Source organism: Dunckerocampus dactyliophorus, chromosome 13 (genome assembly GCF_027744805.1).
Source record: "Dunckerocampus dactyliophorus isolate RoL2022-P2 chromosome 13, RoL_Ddac_1.1, whole genome shotgun sequence".
NCBI lineage: Eukaryota > Metazoa > Chordata > Actinopteri > Syngnathiformes > Syngnathidae > Dunckerocampus > Dunckerocampus dactyliophorus.
Genome location: NC_072831.1, coordinates 407,235 through 430,663, shown reverse-complemented (window position 1 = coordinate 430,663; position 23,429 = coordinate 407,235). Strand labels below are relative to the sequence as shown.

General features: G+C 43.1%; 3 protein-coding genes across 17 annotated transcripts in view; all 3 read left to right on the top strand.

Moving 5' to 3' along the window:
• slc8a3 (solute carrier family 8 member 3) overlaps nucleotides 1-12,674 on the top strand; it is a 75,757-nt gene extending 63,083 nt beyond the window's left edge. For 3 of the 8 annotated variants that reach the window (XM_054796056.1, XM_054796057.1, XM_054796054.1), the window contains 2 exons: nucleotides 5,308-5,577; nucleotides 6,445-12,673. In XM_054796056.1, coding sequence (XP_054652031.1) covers nucleotides 5,308-5,577; nucleotides 6,445-6,821 — 647 coding nt within the window. In that variant the 3' untranslated portion in view covers nucleotides 6,822-12,673. Of the gene's footprint in view, nucleotides 1-5,307; nucleotides 5,578-6,444 lie in introns of all 8 variants that reach the window. The other 5 variants (XM_054796060.1, XM_054796062.1, XM_054796061.1 and 2 more) reach the window with 3 other exon arrangements.
• Nucleotides 12,675-13,940: 1,266 nt separating this feature from the next.
• slc10a3 (solute carrier family 10 member 3) lies at nucleotides 13,941-16,830 on the top strand. Its single transcript, XM_054796079.1, has one exon. It carries the CDS (start codon nucleotides 14,239-14,241, stop codon nucleotides 15,613-15,615), a length of 1,377 nt encoding a protein of 458 aa, XP_054652054.1. The 5' UTR covers nucleotides 13,941-14,238; the 3' UTR covers nucleotides 15,616-16,830.
• A 3,550-nt stretch (nucleotides 16,831-20,380) lies between these two features.
• The window catches only part of LOC129192249 (Fanconi anemia group A protein-like), a 95,339-nt gene continuing 92,290 nt past the window's right edge, over nucleotides 20,381-23,429 (top strand). For 3 of the 8 annotated variants that reach the window (XR_008573395.1, XR_008573396.1, XR_008573393.1), the window contains exons 1-3: nucleotides 20,382-20,629; nucleotides 21,552-21,664; nucleotides 22,338-22,419. Coding sequence is in view for 1 of the 8 variants with exons in the window: in XM_054796053.1 (XP_054652028.1) it covers nucleotides 20,569-20,629; nucleotides 21,552-21,664; nucleotides 22,338-22,419 (256 nt within the window). In the remaining 7 variants the exon portion in view is untranslated. Of the gene's footprint in view, nucleotides 20,630-21,551; nucleotides 21,665-22,337; nucleotides 22,420-23,429 lie in introns of all 8 variants that reach the window. The other 5 variants (XR_008573399.1, XR_008573397.1, XM_054796053.1 and 2 more) reach the window with 2 other exon arrangements.

Here is a 23,429-nt window from a genome sequence, read left to right as displayed (position 1 = left end):
GTGTGGGTTGTGTTTAAGTAGCCATGTAAGCCCGAGCACAACGGGTGCCGCGCGGGAAGGAATGACGTAAAAGTGCATAGATTCAAGATGATTACCTGAGATACGGAGAAAAAGTGGAACGGTTTGGTGTGTAACGGTCGCTAGGTGACGCCCATCAAGGGTGTGCACTACTTTGGACACAGGTAATTTAGTTACAGGAATGCTAAATTGTGTAACAAAGGACTCGTCAACAAAGCTATCATCTGCTCCGGAATCAATGAAAGTGTAAACATCTATTTGTCCGTCAGACCAGGAGAGTGTACCTGGGAGTTGTAGTCTGCCCGCCGTGTCCGATGAGGAAGTAGCGCCAGGGGGCGTGTCCATGGGAGAGCGTGGAGGGCTGGGATGGGAAGCTTGAGTACGTGGGCTGTCGGGGCGGACGGGACAGCGGGAGATGGTGTGACCATCCTGGCCGCAGTAGATGCATAGACGTAGAAGTCTACGCCGGCTCCTCTCGGCGGGTGTGAGGCGACTTCCTCCCAGCTGCATGGGCTCGTCAAACCTTGGTGCCGGAGGAGAGTCGAGAGTGGACTGGCGAGGCGGGTTCTGGTGAGCAGGGTATCCGCCATGGCCGTGTCCAGGAGTTGAGCGTCCCTTGTCCGCCTTGCGATCGTTGAGTCGCCTCTCAATGCGGATCGCCAACGCGATGAGGTCATCGAGGTTCGCCGGAGCCTCCAGAGGGATCATCTGGTCCTTGATGGTGTCGGCGAGCCCGTCGAAGAAGACGTCTAGCAGAGCAGGGGCGTTCCAGTCGCTCTCCGCCGCGAGCGCGCGGAACTCGATGGCGTAATCCATTACGATGCGGCGTCCCTGCCGTAGGCGTAGCAGAGAGTGCGCCGCTTCGCGGCCGGGGGGGGTCCGCTGGAATACCTGTTCCATGGCTTTGGCGAAGGCGGCGTAGGATGAGCAGATGGAAGATCGGCGACTCCACTCCGCCGTGGCCCACGCTCCTGCCCTTCCGGTTAGGTGGGACGTGACGAAGGCGACCCGTGCTCGCTCGGAGCGGAAAGCTGCCGCTTGAAGCTCGAAGTGCAATTCACATTGAGTGAGGAAAGATCTTACGTCGCCAGAATCTCTGGAGAACCTTTCAGGCTTGGACAGCAGCGGGCCGCATGCAGGTGAGTTGGCGTCGGACGTGGGTGGGAGGTCGGTGGGTGTTTCTGAGTTAGCTGGTGGCGCCGTGGCTGAGGCGTCGTGTTGCAGGACAGTCAAGAGAGCGGAAAGTTGGGCCTCCAGAGCATGCATACGGGTGTCTTGTCTGTCTGACATGTCTTTTACACACGCACCCAAAGCGTTTAACTGTTCTTCCTGCTTGCCCAGGCGTTGCGCCTGGTGGCGTAGTGCCAGTTTTACGGGCTCAGACTCTGCGGGGTCCATAATCCTTTTGGCTGGTTCTTTCTGTGACGAGTGGAGATGGGGTTGGGGCCCCAGAAGCAGAGGCAGGGAGCTTTAGACGTAGTTTAACACTTTAATGCAAGTGTGCAGGCAAAATCCAACAGAGTAACAGAAGGCGATGGTGCAGAAAAGGCAAACTAAGAGTCACCATGAAATAGTCCAAGAACACAATAGAAGGAGCTGGCTGGGTAGCTGGGTACAGCTGGGCTAGCCTGGCTAAAAAACCAGAAACAGGGAAAAGGCTGGCAGCGTGGTAGGTGTCCACGTGTGAGCAGGCGGCGATTTGTCAAAACCAAAGAACCAGCAGCGTCCAGCTGTAAGCAGTCAGCTTAAATGGATGGCGAGTAATCAGTAACAGGTGTGCCCAGTGTCCCCGCCTCCAGCCCGCTCAAGGTGTGACTGCAAGGGAAAAAACACAGGCCAGGAGAAGGCAGGAACTAGAGCAACATAGAGCACGAAGACAGGTCACTGACGAACGTGACAAAAGTCATAATATTACGGGAATAAAGTGATAATATTATGGGAATAAAGTGATAATATTATGGGAATAAAGTAATAATATTTTGGGAATAAAGTCATAATATTATGGGAATAAAGTCATAATATTATGGAATAAAGTCCTAATATTATGGGAATAAAGTCATAATATTATGGGAATAAAGTCATAATATTATGGGAATAAAGTGATAATATTATGGGAATAAAGTGATAATATTATGGTAATAAAGTGATAATATTATGGTAATAAAGTCATAATACTATGTGAATAAAGTGATAATATTATGGGAATAAAGTCATAATATTGTGGAAATAAAGTCATAATATTATGGGAATAAAGTGATAATATTATGGGAATAAAGTCATAATATTACAGGAATAAAGTCATAATATTACGGGAATAAAGTCATAATATTATGGGAATAAAGTCATCATAGTACGGGAATAAAGTCATCATATTACAGGAATAAAGTCATAATATTATGGAATAAAGTCATAATATTACGGGAATAAAGTCATAATATTTTGGGAATAAAGTCATAATATTATGGGAATAAAGTCATAATATTACGGGAATAAAGTGATAATATTATGGGAATAAAGTGATAATATTACGGGAATAAAGTGATAATATTATGGGAATAAAGTGATAATATTATGGGAATAAAGTAATAATATTATGGGAATAAAGTCATAATATTTTGGGAATAAAGTCATAATATTATGGAATAAAGTCCTAATATTATGGGAATAAAGTCATAATATTATGGGAATAAAGTGATAATATTATGGGAATAAAATCATAATATTGTGGAAATAAAGTCATAATATTATGGGAATAAAGTGATAATATTATGGGAATAAAGTCATAATATTACAGGAATAAAGTCATAATATTACGGGAATAAAGTCATAATATTATGGGAATAAAGTGATAATATTATGGGAATAAAGTAATAATATTTTGGGAATAAAGTCCTAATATTCTGGTCATCATAAGTCATCATACTACGGGAATAAAGTCATAATATTATGGTAATAAAGTCATAATATTATGGGAATAAAGTCATCATACTACGGGAATAAAGTCATCATATTACAGGAATAAAGTCATAATATTATGGAATAAAGTGATAATATTACGGGAATAAAATCATAATATTTTGGGAATAAAGTCATAATATTATGGGAATAAAGTCATAATATTATGGTAATAAAGTCATAATACTACGTGAATAAAGTCATAATACTACGTGAATAAAGTGATAATATTATGGGAATAAAGTGATAATATTATGGAAATAAAGTCATAATATTATGGGAATAAAGTGATAATATTATGGGAATAAAGTCATAATATTACGGGAATAAAGTCATAATATTATGTGAATAAAGTCATAATATTATGGTCATAAAGTCATAATACTACGTGAATAAAGTGATAATATTATGGGAATAAAGTCATAATATTATGGAAATAAAGTCATAATATTATGGAAATAAAGTGATAATATTATGGGAATAAAGTGATAATATTATGGGAATAAAGTCATAATATTACGGGAATAAAGTCATAATATTATGGGAATAAAGTGATAGTATTATGGGAATAAAGTAATAATATTTTGGGAATAAAGTCATAATATTTTGGGAATAAAGTCATAATATTATGGGAATAAAGTCATAATATTATGGTAATAAAGTCATAATACTACGTGAATAAAGTGATAATATTATGGGAATAAAGTCATAATATTATGGAAATAAAGTCATTATATTATGGGAATAAAGTGATAATATTATGGTCATAAAGTTATAATATTATGGGAATAAAGTGATAATATTATGGGAATAAAGTCATAATATTACGGGAATAAAGTCATAATATTACGGGAATAAAGTCATAATATTATGGGAATAAAGTGATAATATTATGGGAATAAAGTAATAATATTTTGGGAATAAAGTCATAATATGGGAATAAAGTAATAATATTTTGGGAATAAAGTCATAATATTATGGAATAAAGTCCTAATATTATGGGAATAAAGTCCTAATATTATGGTAATAAAGTCATCATACTACGTGAATAAAGTCATAATATTATGGGAATAAAGTGATAATATTATGGGAATAAAGTGATAATATTATGGGAATAAAGTGATAATATTACGGGAATAAAATCATAATATTACGGGAATAAAGTCATAATATTATGGGAATAAAGTCATAATATTATGGGAATAAAGTAACAATATTTTGGGAATAAAGTCATAATATTATGGGAATAAAGTCATAATATTATGGTAATAAAGTCATAATACTACGTGAATAAAGTCATAATACTATGTGAATAAAGTGATAATATTATGGGAATAAAGTCATAATATTATGGAAATAAAGTCATAATATTATGGGAATAAAGTCATAATATTATGGGAATAAAGTGATAATATTACGGGAATAAAGTCATAATATTACGGGAATAAAGTCATAATATTATGGGAATAAAGTGATAATATTATGGGAATAAAGTAATAATATTTTGGGAATAAAGTCATAATATTATGGGAATAAAGTAATAATATTTTGGGAATAAAGTCATAATATTATGGAATAAAGTCCTAATATTATGGTAATAAAGTCATAATATTATGGTAATAAAGTCATCATACTACGTGAATAAAGTCATAATATTATGGGAATAAAGTGATAATATTATGGGAATAAAGTCATAATTGTGAGACAATAAGAAAGTTGAAATACTGTAGTTATATACTGTATAAAAAAGAAGTATAAAAACAGCTGTAAAATAAAAATAAAGTTAAAATATTGAAAAAGTTGCAAGAAATTGTTACTTTTGCTGCCGTCCTCTTAGTAACCATTAAAAATAACAACTTAATCTCAATGATAAAATCAAGAATTGAAGAAAAAAGTTTTTGCAAGAATAAACATGTAATATCATGAGGGAAAAAAATTTGATTTGAAATATTAAAGAACAGAAAGACGAATTTTGAAAAGTCGTAATATTACAAGAAACAAACCTGACAAAATAAATGAACTTAACAGTTTTATGAATTATTTAACTTCCTACAATCTAGTCAAAGATCCTCTATCGGAGCACTCTGCTGTTTTAAAGAACCTACAACAAAAAGCACCAGTCAAAGATCCTGTGTTTTTACAGGAGCGCTCTGCTGTTTTGACGAAGCTACGACAAAAGTGCTCGTCAGAGATCCTCTTTATGACAGGAGCACTCTGCTGTTTTCAAGAATCCACACCAAAGCACCAGCAGGAGTTATCACTGTGCTGTTTTTAGGAAGCTAGCTACTCAAAGATTGTCTACGTACGGCATCTCATTCAGTGTTGTTGTTCCAGACGAGGACGAGGACGAGGCGGGCGAGGAGCGTCTTCCGTCCTGCTTCGATTACGTCATGCACTTCCTGACGGTGTTCTGGAAGGTGGCGTTCGCCTGCGTGCCGCCCACCGACTACCTGAACGGCTGGGCGTGCTTCGTGGTGTCCATCATCATCATCGGCCTGCTGACCGCCGTCATCGGCGACCTGGCGTCGCACTTCGGCTGCACCGTCGGCCTGAAGGACTCAGTGACCGCCGTGGTCTTTGTGGCGCTCGGCACGTCCGTCCCAGGTGAGAAGACGTGCAATAGAAACAGTCCGTCCCGGGGTCAAACTGTGTCCGGGCCAGGTGTTTTTCAAGCGTAAAAAGAAGTCGCATGTCACATTCAACCGTCGCGTCGCCTTTTTTGCCGCACATTTGCCTGCTGACCTTTGAAGTACCTTCAAAACAACGTGTCCACCCCCGTGGGCCCCGATGCCAGCAGACCGTAACGTGACAACGCACTCCTTCACATGAACGTCTGGCGACTTTCTTGTTGAGCAAATCAAAGTACGAGAAGCTCAAAGTAGTACAAGAAAAATCACACGTACGTGACATTTGAGTTGATGTAATACTTTACTACTTGAATACTTCAAGTTACAACTTGGCTGTGCTGCTCCACTTTACGAGTTTGCCTTCATTTCCTTATGTTGATTAGTTTTTCTCAGGTTTCATTTCATGTTGTCATTGATGTTTAGTCGTTTTCTTCCATTTCGTGGTTTAGTTTCGTGCCTTGTCTTTCTCAAAGTCACCTCAATACCCTCCCCCTTGCTAAGCACGTCCAGTCACGGAAACCAGGATGAGAGCACCCTTCCTGTTCATGTGAATGCCTGCTACAACTGAACGTACCTTGGCTTGGACAAATACAACAATGATGGCGCATAAGAGTGCCATTGTTTGGCAATGCGACGCTGTAGCTATTCTTGGAAGAAGTTACCACCAAGTTGCCAGATATCAGCTCTTATTCTGATATTTGATAGGTTTGTTAACATGGAAATGGATCCATAACGAGAGGAAGCATCCTGGTTTCCGTGTCGTGGCAGCTGTGTTGTATCGTGTCAACCCCCCAGACACGCTTGCCCCGCAAACGCACCCAGTATTCTGTCCATCTGTCCACAGACACGTTTGCCAGCAAGGTGGCGGCGGTGCAGGACACGTATGCCGACGCCTCCATCGGGAACGTGACGGGCAGCAACGCCGTCAACGTGTTCCTGGGCATCGGTGTGGCATGGTCGGTGGCGGCCATCTACTGGCACAGCAAAGGCAAGCCCTTCGTGGTGGAGGCCGGCTCGCTGGCCTTCTCCGTAACGCTCTTCACCATCTTCGCCTTCCTGGCTGTGTCGGTGCTGCTGTACCGGCGCCGCGCTCACATCGGGGGGGAGCTGGGGGGCCCGCGCGGGCACAGACTGGCCACTTCGGGCTTCTTTTTCAGCCTGTGGTTCCTCTATATCCTCTTCTCCAGCCTGGAGGCCTACTGTCATATAGAGGGCTTCTAAAGGGCCGCCCTCCCCCTCCAACACACACACACACACACACACACACTGCTGGAGGGATGCAAGGAGACGTGCCCGTGATGGCGCTTCCAGACCATGCCAAGGGGACCGGCAGTCCACTGGATGAGACCACGTGGAGAGAGTTTATATTTTTCTCAACATCTTCACCACTGACACTTTTGTAAGAAAAGTATTTTGGGGATAAAAATGCGAAAAAGGAACAAAACCGACAAAAAAAACCTTTCTAATCAATCTGAGTGAACAAGATGACACACAACGTTGTGGGATGGACTTTTGATTCGACGTCATGTTTTGTTCAATGTCCCGAGTGGAAAAGGTGACACACAACGTTGTGGGACGGAGCTGTCGGATTTGTTTTGCTTTGACTTCATGCTTTATTCAGCATCCTGGGTTGAAAATGTGACACACAACGTTGCGGGATGGACTTGTAGGATTTCTTTTGCTTTGGCCTCATGTTGTGTGGGAGCACTGAAGAACCAACACCGTAGAAGAAGACTGCTGATACTGAACACGACACACTGCACTCTGTATACAGAATGATCGTTCATTCACATACTTAGTGTGCTTCTCAAGTGTGCTCACCTCCTGCTTCTTCTCACGAGCGTAGACAAGGGAGCGGATCGGACTACATCCTGGAACCATGGGTCCTTTAGCTTGCACAATCATCCTGCTTTCACCTCACTTCAATCATATTTTTCAAAAACGAATTCAGAGGTATTTTTCTACTTCCGTGCACTTTTGGATCTATTTATGGAGAGGAGTTACACCCCCCCCACCCCCCCGCACGCGCGCGCACTTGTGTTTCCAGTTATTTGAATATTTACACAATATAATGCTTTTTTTAAACCCCCACATCTTAAAGGCTGCATTGTTTTTTCCTACCACTGGGGGGCAGCAAAGAGTCAGGGGAAAAACAAGATGACGCTGCTAATTTGGGGTGTCTTCTAGAGCCACGCATCATCGAACCCACCAAATCACCATTTAAAAATTTAATTCAAATGAATATCAACTTTAAATGCAACAACGGTTAAGATGTGTTCACTTTTTAATGGATTGGCCACTTGACTGAAGGTTTTGGTATTTTAAAGCACACTAGTGGTGTTTAAAAGCGGACAAAAACAAGCCAAATGTAAAATGGCGATAAAGTCGCTGGTGGTATGCAGATGCCACCCTGTGGTACTCAGGAACATGAGATGTTTTGTATGTTTAAAAAAAACTCATGATATTGGAGACATACAGGATATAGGTATGAAAGAATTGTACAAATACACACGAGATATGAACTCCCTTTACATACACCACGAGTCAAGCCGCATATTCAAAGCTAGCAAAACCAGAGGTACAGTCATCCCTCACTGCCTTAGCGCTTCCAACTTCACAGCTTCACCCGATCACAGCTTTTCAAAAACACATCAATGAATGAGTCATGTTGTTTTGGGATTGAATACAGCCTATTAGTTGTCAAAAAGCGCACCTATTTAAGCAAATGTTATTGGTTTTTTTGCCTAAATGAAGCATTTTCAAGCATGAAAATGGCAAAATGAACAAAAATACAAATACAAGGCATTACCAAGACGCATTCAATTTGCGACTGTAGAACAGCGGAGCCTCGGCTAATGTGTTTTTCGGTTAACGTCAAAAATGTACGCACCATTTTGCCTCAGTTTGCGTACATTTTGTGAACATGTCATGTCTTGTCATCTTATTCACACAGTGCATGAATCCATGTGTATTCCAAACGAGGTTTTTTTATTATCAGAAAACGTCATTCCTTGTTAGCATCCTATTAGCTAGCTAACAAAATGGCAGCCTGAGCCGGTAGTGGCGCTCAAAAATGTGAACACGAAGCTGCTTCGTGTCTTAGCTGCTCCTAAGACACAGCAAGATTAACCACTTGCAATGTTCTTTGGCTCCAATTTGGGTTGTTGAGGTGAGAAATGCCACCGAATTCCAGCAATAACTCAAAAACGGGCATGTGGCAGTTGCTGAACCCGCAGCCACATCGTGTCTTTGGAAACTGTCCTCAAGGATGGCGTCTTCGTATATGTTACGTATATGTTCACCTATCCCTTTCATTTATATGTCTTTAGAAGCATTTTATCGGGTTTTCCGAATGTCAAACTATAGTTGTAAAACTATAAAAACGTGTTTTGTGTTAACATTTTTGGCTTTCTGCAACGGATGACAGGTTAGTATTCCGTTTCGGTGAGAGTCAGAACTTCTGGAAACGAGTAATGACGCGAACCAAGGTTCCACACTCGCTCGGACGTTTTTTTATTGGTGAGACCATTCCTCACAAAAGGGGGGCAATAAGCTGATCCCTGAATGGTCTAGATGGCCAGTGGAGTGGCCGTAGAGTGGCCACCCCGTAGCTCCGCCACTGCTTTTGGAGCGTCGAGGACACGTTTTCAATGCATAGTTTCTGGACTCGGCTCCCCATCATGGCGGTCAAACCCACGAGGGCATAATACGGAAGCGGATGCCAATCGCCACTCCTTTAACTCTAGAGTCCTCGCTTACACCCCACTCATGCTGCCACAGAGAGCTTCCATTATGAACACATTTATGTGCTCAATTACGCTTCACCATTTGATTCAAAGTCAACATCGTGAGAAAACCGACCACAGTCACCTTGGAAAACGTACCTACCGCTTGCAGTTCATGCAAAACGCCCTTTTACTCACAGCTCCTCCACACGGAAAGTTGTGTGTTGCAGTCAAATGCGTCCAGGCGGAAACGGCGGCTTGTCTGAACTAATGTTCTGCACCACAGAGCCACGAGGGTCTGCATCGTATTTCAGCGGCTGTCCACACAGAAACGTTTTCAGGCCAAAGCGGCACGGTATGTTATTGTTTCAGCCTTCCTTCACGCGGGGACGGCGTTCCGGGTGACCTGAAACGGTCTTGCTGTTTTTTTAAAAACGGCTTCCTAAGTGGGAAAATCTTAAACCGCTGGCTTGTTGTCACCATGTAAACAGGCAATACGGGAACGATGACGTCACCGACCTACCGCCACCCCATCGCTGTACCAGCAGCTTGCTGGAGACCCCTGAGCTGCTATGTATGCTTGGCCCTTCTACTTCCTGTCCCAGTTTAGACGCCATGCAATGGAAATAATAATACATGACATACATAAAGTCCATGCAGCTACATTTAACCTTCTCTTGTCAGCGCAAGTCCCATTTTTTTGTGTCGGCATTTCTTTTTGGTCCACCTTTCCAGGATGTGTTGTAAAGCAGGGGTGTCCAAAGTGCGGCCTCGGGGCCATTTGTGCCCCCAGATTGTTTTAATGTAATTGTCTAAAAATACAATTGAACTAAATAAAAAGGGGAAAGAATAATTCTAAAATACACCTATAACACGAGCGTATCCTTGTTTGGACAACCCTGCCATGATTAAAGTGTTCACCAGACTTGAGGATGATGAAGAGCATCTTGGTTCCTTGGCTTCCGGCCTGCAATGAGATGTCAAAGATGACTTTTAAAAGGACAAAACAGCTTTTCCAAAGTGCTTTGGGAGATGATCATTGATTATCGATTGATTTATTTTGGTTCACCAGTGTGGAATAAAATGGATGTGTAAAAATCAGCTCTCTGGTTCACAAGAAACTTGACCTGTAAATGTGTGACATAAGGAGAAAAACTGTCCTTTTTTAGCATTGTCCGTTTTCCACTCGTTTTTAGGACATTGAATTGACACTTTTTGCTGTTTCGCCCGTTGAAATCTTTGCGATTATTCTTATTATTGTCTGTCAGGGTGTGAGGGAGTAGATACAGGACAGATTACAAGGAAAAGGATGTGTTCCAACTGTTGGGGAAAGTCTATTCCAGGGTGCTGGGGTGTGGGTTGGAGGTATGGGGTGAATGAGGCTTTGCCGAGCTTCACAACCGTACCACCCACGACTTTCTCCACTTCCAGAAGTGGGCGGGACTTAGAAAAAAGGATGTATCTCGGGAACCGGAAGTCATAGGAGTCGTGGGTGGCACCGTTGGCAGGCAGAAATTGGTTCCAAGCCGATAGGACTGAGCGTTCAGGACTTAATCTCAAAAATCGCTCGTCCGATCAGATTGCAGTACGAGAAGGTCACTGGGTCAGATTTACAAAAGTCCTCCAAAGAGTGGTTAGGAGCACATTTCAGGTCGTTCTGAGGTGACTGGACCCCACTTTCAATGTCACTTTTTTTGACTTACCTTGAAACTTTGGTGAAATCGGCCTCAGCGTACACGAACCAAACACAAGCTAGCAGTGACCCCCTTCAGGTGACAAACTTCTTTGTTCTCACATGTATTAAAACATACAGAATCACTGGAAACAAATACAGTTGGCTACTTGGCTGATTTCACTTATTGCAGGCTATTTAGAGAACTGATCCCCAGCGATAAACCCTGTACTGCAATCTGTTGTACTTTAGTTACATAAGTACACATCTACGGCGATGATTCCCCCCTCATTATTTCATCTTCTGTCACTCTGACGTTTTCTTTCCTTTTTGAGAAAGAAGTGGAAAGCGTCGTGCAAACATTTCCAAATGTGCCTGCATTGTTTTGTGTTTTGTGCGTTTTGGCGTTGTTGTTTTCTTAAAAGTGGATTGATTTTTGTCTGCTAATTGAAGCTTTGGCATGTTTTCCACGGAACGGAGAGCCAAACCAGACAGGCTTATGGTGGTGGCACGGCGTTGTGTACTTGTACTTGTACTCAACTCACGCACACACACACACACACACACACACACTGGATTACCTGACATGTGCGCCTATATCCCTCAGGTGTATCTTCATTTCTCTTTCTTCCCTGTGAATTTTCCTGGGTGTCTCATTTCACCCCAGCTTTCTTCCTTGCTTTGGCCCAAACCCAAAGATGGGGGCGGTGTTTGCTTACCCTTAACCCCCCTCCCTCCCATGGCTGCCCTCCACAAAAGCAAACTTGTTTTTTCAACTCTATTCTGACACCAACCTGTCATATTACTTTCATGGGCCTGCGGCACTTTCTACAAGTCCAATGAAAGACGCACGATGGCCTGGTGGTCAGGGGGGTGTGGAAGATCTGGGTTGGAATCCCCATCGGGCATGTCTCTGTGGAGTTTGGTTTGCATGTTCTCCCCGTGCGTGCGTGCATGAAGTTCCCCGGGTACTCGGGCTTCCTACCACATTCTAAGAACATTGGAGATGATAAATGATCCATCGAGTGTGAATGCTTGTTTGTGTATTTGTGCCCTGCCATTGGCCCGCCTCTCGCACAGAAGTCGGCTGGGGCATACCCCACCCCACCCCCCCACCCTGGTGAGGACAAGCGGCAGAGAAAATGAATGAAGAAGAAAAGTCGAAAAACAGGCCAAAATGTAAAGAGAAACATGTTGTGTTGAATCTACAGAGAAGCTGATTTGTGTAGAAATGACATGTGGATGCTGAAATGCTGTACACACGATGTGGGAATACTTACAGGGAATATGGCGACCTCTTGAGAAAGGTGGCGCTCATCCGTTCATTTTTCATGGAAATATTGTGGAGTTCGGAACAATTTGGGGATTTTTTGGAAAGGTGGTTGGCTGGAGTCCCAATGCTTTAGAAATGGCTGTCGAACCTTTTTCACACTGTTAGAGCTCAATGCATCTCAGTTACGTTTTAAAAGGGGGGCAATCACTTTTTCACACAGGGCCATGTAGCTTTGGATGTTTTTTTCCCTTAATAATAAAAAGTTTCATTTAAAAACTGCATGAAGTGTTGAGTTGTGTTGTCACTGGCTAATATTTACATCTGGTTGATGATCTGAAACGTTTACGTGGGACAAACATGCACAAAAGTAAGACGTCAGGAAGGGGCACACACTTTTCCACACCACTGTACAATTAGTGGTAGCTATAAAAGAACTAGGAGCTAAAAGACGCTGAAGTACAACAAAGTGTTTTCTGTGCATCGTAAACTGTTAGCACCAGGCAGCTAATAATGGGATTCCCCTATTTGGCCTATCAGACCTTCTAAAAAAGCATCAACAGCGCCTCGTTGACGTGCTGCGACCAATATGTTGCACTATTGAATTTGATCTAACTTAAACAAATGTATGAAAAAAATAATTGCAATATTTCTTAATGTTGGTGTAACCCTCCCTGTTTCGCACTGCCCGCACCGGGGCTTGACTACAGAACCTTCGTAATGGGCGGCGAGAGCGCTGACAACACCGCTAAAAGCCCAGGTTGTCGACTGCGTGTTCAGTTTACCAACGTATACTTGCACAGCCTCACAGGCTGGCATCCGTTACACTGGGACATTGTTGTAATTACACTCAACAAAAATACAAACGCAACGCTTTTGTTTTTGCTCCCATTTTTTATGAGATGAACTAAAGGTGTCAAACTTGTTCCACATCCACAATATCACCATTGGGGGCAAAAACAAAAGTGTTGTGTTTATGTTTTTGCTGAGTGTTGATACAGTATATTGTGCAACGAATGTCCTGCCCTTTGTCGTCATAACCATGACAAAATCATTAAATCATCTCACAGTGGTGAAATTTCAAGTCAAAAGTATCAGTAAAGCTACGACAATGCCAACATGTAGCTGGCATACAGTTCACTGCATTCCAAAATAAAACAGAGTTTCATTTGTTTACCAAAGCAGTCTATTGGTAAGATTGATCTTTTTAATACAAACTCATCCGTCGCGATGAGCAGTAGTGAACAACAAATGAATGATTACAGGAAAACCTTTATCTTGTAGCTCAATCCAGCCACTTCCTGTGTCGCCTTGGCTTTCCGCTTTGACTGCCTCCGGAGCAGTCCAGCGTTATCCAGTGGAAGCGTCAGCTCGCCGTCTTCCTCAACCAATAGCAGAAGAGAGCGACACTGTCGACGGTGGATAGATATCCACCCATACCGATTACGTAGGGGAGGTGGGACCTGCACATGAGTGTATCAATTTGATACAGGCGCCGTATTGCCGATATTGATCTTTTTTTTCTCGAACAATTACGCCTTAAATTTTTGGATTATCATAATCAGAATAACACCCACGCATATATTTGTGAAAATAAACATAAAAGAGAGCAAAACCATGAATATGGTTACTCCTGTGTTGACACTGAGCCTACCGCTGTTATCGACATTATCGACGTTGGGAGCATTCCTCCCCAAATTTCCCGCTGTCATTTTATCAGCAAGCTAACCGAGCTAGCTGTGCTAGCGGTGCTTTTGCTGCTTCCACTTTGCGTTGGTCGAAGTGTGAACAAAGACTAGTGTTGGTCGACCAACGTGTGTGAGTGTTTCCTGTCCGGGACAGGGCGGGGTGGTGTTTCGGTTCCGTTTTAAAAACAAAATGGATTCCAGGCGAGATGTGGAGCCAGCAGGCTCTTGTTTGGTACCGGAGACGACAACGAGAAGGTTTGCCGCTGTGGAGTAACGTTGAACAATGAGGACGTTATTTCAAGTATGCTGCCTCTTGCTGCTTACCGGACAAGCGGACCGGGCGTCGGCCGCCGGAAACCAAACCGTCGACGGGAGCAGGCTGGCGGGCAGCCGGTACCGGTACATCATCATCGGGGACGGTTCCTCGCAGGAGTTCGAGTTTCCTGAAAACACCAACGGCGTGATTGTGGTGTCCAGCCTGTACCGGAGCCCGGAGGCCGGCGGGAGGGACCGTCAGACTGTGAAGGTGCGCTCCTTAGACCCGGAGGTCCTCGCCATCCTCAACGTGACGGACGGCGGCCACGCAGGGCCCGCCAAGAGCTACGTCATCGGCATCCGCTCGGGTTTCCCCGGCCAGGCTCAGCTTCAGATTCAGCTCCTGGACGTGGACCGGGATTCCGCGGCCGTGGTGATCGAGGAGAGGACGGATTACTCCATCGTCGTGGCACCCGGGAGCGACGACGGCGCACGATCCATCCAGTCGGGCGGCCTCGCCCATTTCTCAGAGAACCCGGTTCTGTTTGCCTTGTTGCCCCTCATCTTCATTAACAAGTGTGCCTTTGGTTGCAAGGTGGAGGTGGAGGTGCTGAAGGTTTTGCTGAAGAGCCCGGTTCCTCTGCTCCTGGGGGTGCTGGCTCAGTTCCTGGTCATGCCCTTGTATGCCTACTGCGTGTCCCGGCTGGCCGTCCTGCCCAAAGCGCTCTCCTTGGGCCTGGTCATCACCTGCTCCGCCCCCGGGGGCGGCGGGGGGTACCTGTACAGCCTTCTGCTCGGGGGAGACGTGACGCTGGCCATCTCCATGACGCTGGTCTCCACGGTGGTGGCGGCTGCTGCCATGCCGCTGTCGTCGGCGCTGTACGGCCGCTTGCTGGGGGTGCACGCCGCCCTGCACGTGCCCTTTGTGAAGATCCTGGTCACCCTGCTCTTCATCGCCATCCCCATATCTCTGGGCATGATGGTGAAGCTGCGCCTGCCCGCCCTCACGCGGGTCCTGCTTGGACTCATCAGGCCCTTCAGCTTCGTGCTCATCGTGGGCGGCATCTTCATGGCTTACCGGATGGGCGCGTCCATCCTGGCCCACGTCAGGCCCCAGATCGTGGCGGCGGGGCTGACTGTGCCTTTTCTGGGCCTGGCGGTCGGGGCGGTCCTGGCTAAGTGGGCGGGCCTGACCCCCGCGCAGAGGAAGACTGTGAGCATCGAGGTGGGCGTCCAGAACAGCCTGCTGGCGCTCGCCGTCATGCAGCTGTCCTTTCGCCGCGTGGAGGCGGACTTTGCGTCCCAGGCGCCTTTCATCGTGGCCCTCAGCAGCACCTCTGAGATGCTCCTTGTGGTGCTGGCATACCACGCCCGCCGCTGGCTGGCCCGCGGAAGCGACACCTGATGGTCGCTTTTATTTTGAAAAACAAACCTGTGGAAAAAGCTGCTTTTCACCGATATCAGCTTGTGGCGGCAGACTTTTTATGGATCCTCCTTTTTGTACGTTTTCACAAAAACCAAAGGCCTTTTACCTTCTCAGACCCTCTGCTCATTCCGGCCGACAGTGGCACCCCTTTATGTCCACAGCCAGTTGATGTTGATAACCTGTTTGTGTCGCCAATTTATGTTGGGAAAAACCCGCTCGGGTCGACAACCCATTTATGTCAACAACCACTAAAGTCAAACACTCCTATGTAATCACCTGCTTAAGTCAAAGACCTGTTTATGTTGACAGCCCATTGATGTTGAAAAATGCTTGAGTTGACAACTGCTTAAGTCGCCAATCTGTGTATGTCGACAACCCGTTTATGTTGACAGCCACAACTCGTTTAAGTTGTCATCTGCTTAAGTTGGCAACCTGTTTATGTCGACAGGCTGTTGATGTTGAAAACTGGCTTGAGTTGACAGCCTGTTTGTGTCGACAACCCATTTAGGTTGAAAACGCACTTGAGTCGACAGCCCGCTTAAGTGGACCAAGTTCACTGTGTTGTTGTTGTTGTTGTTGTTGATAAAAAGTTCCCGCTTAAGTTGGCGTGGAGGGCTTTTGTCGACAAACGGGGTTGTGCGCGTTTGGATTAAAAGGTTTATGTTGCCGTGTGTTGTTCAGCGTCACTAAGCGGCAACATCACTGCTGACTTCCTGTTCAGTGCAAAGTAAAAAGACAAATGAGCGCATGTATGAAAGCTTGATGGTGATTGGATGAAGACGGGAAAGGAGCGCAGCAGCAAGCTAGCTAGCTGCATGTAGCTAGCTAGCTAGCTAGCTGAACTGTGAAATGGAGGAAAAACATTTCTTCCCACTTCTGACATGTGTGGACAAACGTATACGTAAATGTGGAAGCCATGGCTACTTTTGCTTATGTCAAGGTGAGTAGGCCTGTGGGGGGGGGGACACGTGAATATAGTGAATATAAACATGTTCCACTGTGTCGACTTTGAAGAAAGAGATGATCGCTTGAGCGCCGTATCTATTTTTCTAGCCAAAGGTGGCTTTGTGTGTTTACCATGTGTGGTGTTTTCTAACTCTTTGCTACTGATTGTCTTTCTCAACGCTAACGTCTGTCCGCATACTTGAATGTTGCACAGGAAAAATCATTAAAAGAAACCTTGGCAAAGCAGGATGCTGAGCGTGTGCTAGCTATTCCTTTTTTACTGTTGGCTGTGACGTTTACGTTGAGGTAAATGAGTCCTGCCAGGATGTTGTTGTTATTTAACGTTGATTTGACCAACTTGTCATCCATGGTTGAATATGACAAATAAAACCTGGTCACATTTTCTAGTTAGCATAGCAATATGGTACGCATCTTGTGTAAATAATGTGCTTACATGACGTATTTTTATCCTTGTTATCCTCCTATTAGCCTGCTAATATGTGGAAACAGGAAGCAGAAGTCAGCTCTATTGCCAGTCTATGACATCATGAATGGTTAACTAAGTAGGGTTTTGCTTGCTAACACAGTCACGCCTCAAAAATGTCAACATAAACTCATTTTAATGTTTTACATTCATAGTTTGACGTGCATAAAGCATTTGCAAATGCATAGAAATGATGACTGAAAGGGATACGTGAACATCTAAGCTTACTTTGACCTTCCTGGAAGACAGGATTGTTGCCAAAGACACCATTAACACAGACACCACCTTCCTGTTTTGCTATGACTTATTTCTTCAATTGTCTATTCTTCTTCAACTAAATGCTGCCACCTGCAACAAAAAAACTGCAGGTGAGAAATGCAAACGCTAACTATAATCAATAGTTGAGAAATCATAACAGCAAAACAGAAAGATGGCGTCTGTGGTGATGGTGTCTTTGGCAACAATTCCGTCTTCAATAAAGGTCAGTTTAAGCTCAAATGTTCATGTATGCCTTTCAGTCATCATCTCTACATACTTACTCTACATTACGTACATTACAGTACTTCACACTACCCGTCTCGTGTACTTAACATTACTGTTTTAATTCGTCACATGATTTCCTTTGAATTAGTCTAGAAATAATGATGGCATGCATGATTGATGATGTTTTTGGTATGATTGTCATCAAGTACATGGAGTACAGTGTTGCATACTAAAGTCTTACTTGATATTTCTACTTTAATATTTCTGCTTTTAATTTTACTCTTTAATTTGAGTTTTTTTTTTTTTTTTTACTTGATACTACCATATTTTCCAAACAAAAGCATACTTTTTCTTCAATACGTTGCATCGTCGCTACTCGGTACTTTTCGCTTTCTTTCGGCAGCCAATGGCTGCAAGAAGTCCTGTGGTGCCACGCGCCAATCAATCCCAAGAAGAAGTTTGATTGGTTCGTTGTGTGAGACGCCAGTGTAAACAGGAAGTTACGGTCCTGCTTGGACGCTACACGGACAAATGGCAGCAAAACACCGTTTAAAATGCAAGTTCTTTGTTTGATTGGGCATCCCATTAGTTGCAGAACGTGTCTACATCCCGTCTGACTTTTTGGCAGCGTCAGGCATGCTGATTTCTACTACGCATGTGTACTATAGGTCACGCCCCCAGTCCCAAAAAACGTTCTTGAGATTGGAGAAATGACAACATAGTCTATCGTTTCTTCTTCTATCATATCCATGGTGGACGAAGATCAATTATAAGCCTTCTTTTCTTGGTTCCATAAATGATTTTAAGTGTGTTCACCACAGATAAAAGCATTTGCTAGCAAGATATGTTGGATGGATGCAATTTCTCCATTTACAAACAAACTAGCTGAATCCTCTAGATCAGGGGTCACCCGTGGGCACCACATTGGTGACCCCTGCTCTAGATGAATCCGTCCTTGCACCCTGCTTACGGTTATTTATATTTGAATATTAGTGCATTTTGGGGGTATTCTGCGAAGCGAGTTTAGTGGTTTAGCGAGCTGTGTTGAGCGGAAAGCCGGACATGCCTGTTCAGCGAAGGTAGCTCTCTTTAAAAGCGACTGTATCACCATGGTAACTTAGGCTAAACTCATAGTCTGGTCCCTACCAGGTTATGTCCGGGCTTTCATCTTAAAATCAGCCACGAAAGTGCCACTGTTTAACTAATTTGGAGATGGCGTCACCATTTATTTAGAACCTTATTGTAAAAAGGAAAAACATTTTAAAAGTTGCCATAAAACACGTCACACGCAAAACACTGTCATCTAGTGGCCACAACGAGATACAGCAGATTAAAAATATTTCATGAACTTTTAACATCAATGTTAAAGTTTCTCCAATTTATTTATTTTTGAAATGGACAAGTGTTAAAACGTCAAAGTGGTGCAATGTTGAGCGCTGATAAATGAGAAGACTAGCAGGGTATCGTTAGTATAACAAATCAGTGTTAACTTGCATGATTCTGTCAGCTGTATTGGCGGCGACAGTGTTGCTTTTAGCGGCCATCATCTTTTGGGAACTCCACCTCACGCTCCATAATAATTACGTACTCATTTTTTGTAAAATACACCGACTGGCATCTGCTTCACCTTTCAGCGAAAGTATAACATGACGTCAAACGCCCCCTTTCATGTGAACGCGCACTCGGCACAAAGCCGAAAACCGGACTTGACAAGGTAAGTCGATAACCACCTTTGCGGGACCAATTAAGTCTGATTGCGGTTGTTAGGTTTTGCGGAGTTCCATTTTGAGCACAAAGCCTGGGTTGGTTGAGGTGCGATGTATGAGCTATCCAGACTTATTAGTACAGATCAGTGGTCGCGATTCGCACTGGAAAGGAGATCGGTTCCGCACATCGCCACTTCCTCCATTCGCGAATGTTTCCGACAGCGCTTCTGTGACGTCGCGTGCTGTGTTTGTTATTCTTATTTGTTAAATAATAATAGTGTGAGTGGGTAACAAACTGACAACAGACTTAACAACTCACAAGTTCTCACATAAGTCATTTTCCGAGAAGTGTTTCTTGTGAGTAGCCAACAAGCCTGTTTCCCACAGAACTGCAATCTATCTGTGGCATTAGACGGATGGATGGGTGTTAATTTGTGTCATGACATGATCCCGTGGGGAGGAGGCCCTGCTCACAAAGGTGGCCAATAAGGGTTAGAATAATGGCTAAATAGTTACAATTGGTTGTAGACCCGGCTGAGAGAAGTGAATTTTTGGTAGGATTCAATATTGGTATGTTTATTAATAGAAGACATTTACAACACAAATAGAACTCCCCTGGGGACAGGGTTATATACTGTATATATATATATATATATATATATATATATATATATATATATATATATATATATATACTGTGTGTGTATATATATATATATATATATATATATATATATATATATATATATATATATATATATATACTGTGTGTATATATATATATATATATATATATACTGTGTATATATATATATATACTGTGTATATATATATATATATATACTGTGTATATATATATATATATATACTGTGTATATATATATATATATATACTGTGTATATATATATATATATATATATATATATATATATATATATATATATATATACTGTGTATATATATATATATATATACTGTGTATATATATATATATATATATATATACTGTGTATATATATATATATATATATACTGTGTATATATATATATATATATATATATATATATATATATACAGATCAGTAATCGCGACGCGCATAACTCCGGGTTACTTTTGTTTGGTCCCCAAATAGTCTTCTCTGATTGGCTCTGTCATCAAACCAATGAAAAAGAAGAGCGCCAGAAGGAAAACATGGCGGACCAGTAGAGTCGAAGCAGACGTATCGCAGTAACTTGTGTAAACTAAAGACAAAGTGTATTCGTTCAGGGGTTCAACAGGTTATCCTTTGTCGTAGCTTAAACGTTTACGTGAAATGTCACTGAGTGCCTCGTGTGAATCGGTCCGCCAGAAAAGAAGTCTGTCAAGCCTCCTCGGTGAGTTGACGTTAGGGTGTTATTACATGTTCGACGCCTTCCCTTCTCAGAGGGTCACTTTCTCACTGTTTGAACGGTATTGCCGACGACACCAGACATTCATAGGACTGCCGACTCGGCATCCACTTCCGTAGTATGCCCTGGGCGGGTTTGGCCGCCATAATGGTGAGCAGGATCCAAAACCATTGCATTGTAAACATCGGCGCACTTCTCAGTCATTCATTGCTCCAATTGACCACCCAAAATATCACATTGGTCATTTTTCAAGTTCCGCACAAACAAAGACGGGTATGTGTGATAAAATGGTAGGTTTATAACACTGGCTGTTGCCGACGACACCAGACAGTGGACAGGACAGTGGACAAGACTCATACATCGTATATTGCGTGATAGCTTTAAGCTAATTACTGTAGTTTGATAACTGAGTGCTGATGATTTAGGTTCTAGTCTATCAAATGTACGAGCAATGCCATTACTGAAATACACGTTGCACTGTGGAAGTACTTCCAGGTACTTATCCACATAGTGTAAGTATTATTATTTTGTGTGTTGATTGTTCAGTGTTTGCTACACTGAAAGGAAGGAAAAAAGTCAAAGAAGGAGAAAGTTTCTTTCAAAAGGCTGCTCAGGTTTTTATTGAAGGTCATACATTTATATTCATTGTGTTCACTAAATAACATTCATCCATTTTATCAACACGTACGCACGGCGTATAAGTTAATTTTCTACTCCGTGCATATCTAGGGAATACATTGTACACTGTTGTCCCCTTGTACACTGTTAGCCCCGCTCACCTCTCTTGCTCACCATCATGGCAGACTTTCTTCTGTTCCCTCTGTTCCATTCGTTTGCGGCCGAGTCGAGAGTGGTGTATAAGTCCAGTGTCCTTGGTTGTTACTCACTCATCTCCTTCCTTTCTCAGATGGTAACCTTCTGAAGAGGCCAAAGCAAGGAGATGGTCCGCGGCTGCAGGAGGCAGCCATCCAGTTGTTGGAGCAGCAGCAGGATCTGTGCAGCCTGTTCAAGGAGCTTGGGGTGAGTCAGCACGTACTATGTTGACATGCATGAAAAGAGTCAGATTCCCAAAGGAGGTGTTTGGTAAGTAAATGTAAACAAAACAATGCAATCACAGACAGTCTTACTACATTGCAAAAACATACATACAGGCAACTTCTATGTCAGGCTAATGTCTCACACAGGTACACCGTACACTATACTTGACGACCATTTACTGGTTCAAATGTGAATTACACCGCTAATGACGATAATTAATGAAAAAATTGTCTCAAAAAGTGTTGTCAAAAATGACGATAGGATCGATTATCGATGATAATTTGTAGCACAGTTATCAGCCAGCAAAATTTGTTATCGTGACAGGCCTAGTGCCAGCACAAAAGAAGCTTCATGATCATGTCAGGAACAATAGTCTACAAACTCCAAATGGTTTAAACAAAAAGTATGTTAAGGTTTTCAGTGCACAACATAAACAGCAAAGACAACAACAAAAGGTGCATTCATAGACGTTGACTTGTTATGTTATTTTGATAGGATTTTATTTTGATAGAATCCTGACTGAAACGATATACTGTAAGCCTCGATACGCGATTCATGAGAGACTTCCTGGAAATGTCAGTTCTGAGAGCCAGAAATTCCTGATCTACATTTTAAAACCAGTGGTGACTGACTTCTGCTCCGATGTTTTTTCCAGACGACAAACCCAAGCAATGCTTTCAGTGCCGACACCGGCGTCTCTGGAGACGTCCCATCAGCCGTCGAAGGATCACTTTTGGGTAACACTTCACATCAACAGCTCCTGCTTCTTGACGTCTTTGGCTGGAGTTACACACTGGACGGACGGACAATAAATTGCACTACTGAAGCGTCTGTCTGGACGTCTGTCCATCCGTCCAGTGTGTAGATCACGACGACCAGCCGGATGGACGACCGGACAGACACTTGAGTAGTGCAATTCATCAATCCCATGCTTTTCCAACTACTTCTTGTTAGGGCACACTCCAATAAATGACTAACACCGTAGGAAGAAACACAACTAATTACTTTTCTTCTTTTTCTTGAACTTTTTCCCGTCATCACGCCTCCCAAGCAGGACAAATCTAGCTACTTTTTTGGCGTCCTTGTGGTGTTTTCCGGTATGTGGGGACTCAAGAGTGAAAGCACGTATTGTTCTGAATTTTCTGTTCTCATTCAGCAATGGCGGGTGCTGCTGACATGTCCGCCCCGCCCTAAGGCAGTCACAAGCCGGCAGCGTACGGTCAGCTTCTGAGCCGCGATGCTGTGGGGGTGGATCTCACCTGTTTTCCACAGCGAGATCTAAAACGCAAATGTTTCTTTATCTTTTGTAAGCCTGAGGAGAGTCTGGTTGTATTTTATTGTTAGTCTATTGCTACTCTTCATTTGTAAAATGAAGTGGGTTACTTTAGAATTCCTGGGCTACAGTAAATAGAAGTCATTGGTAAACCAGTTGCTATTCCATACCTTCACCAGAAAGAGGGTGCTACTCGTGTTAACTTGAGCCACAGAATAAACCCAGCATCATCTGTTATTAGCTGTGTGCTCATTGAAAAAGTTCTCAAAGCCAACGTGCGATGGGAGAACTTTGAGAGGCGCTGCTCGAGATAAAATATTCAACTTATTTTATTTTGATGACATGATGGCCAATTTTAAATGAACAAACCGTGATTCAAGTTTGTCGTTCCTGAATGCAGTCACGGTGTTTCTGCTCACTGTTTTGTCTCTCCTTTTGAGGTTGTGATTTTTTTTCCGACAGCATTTTACAACA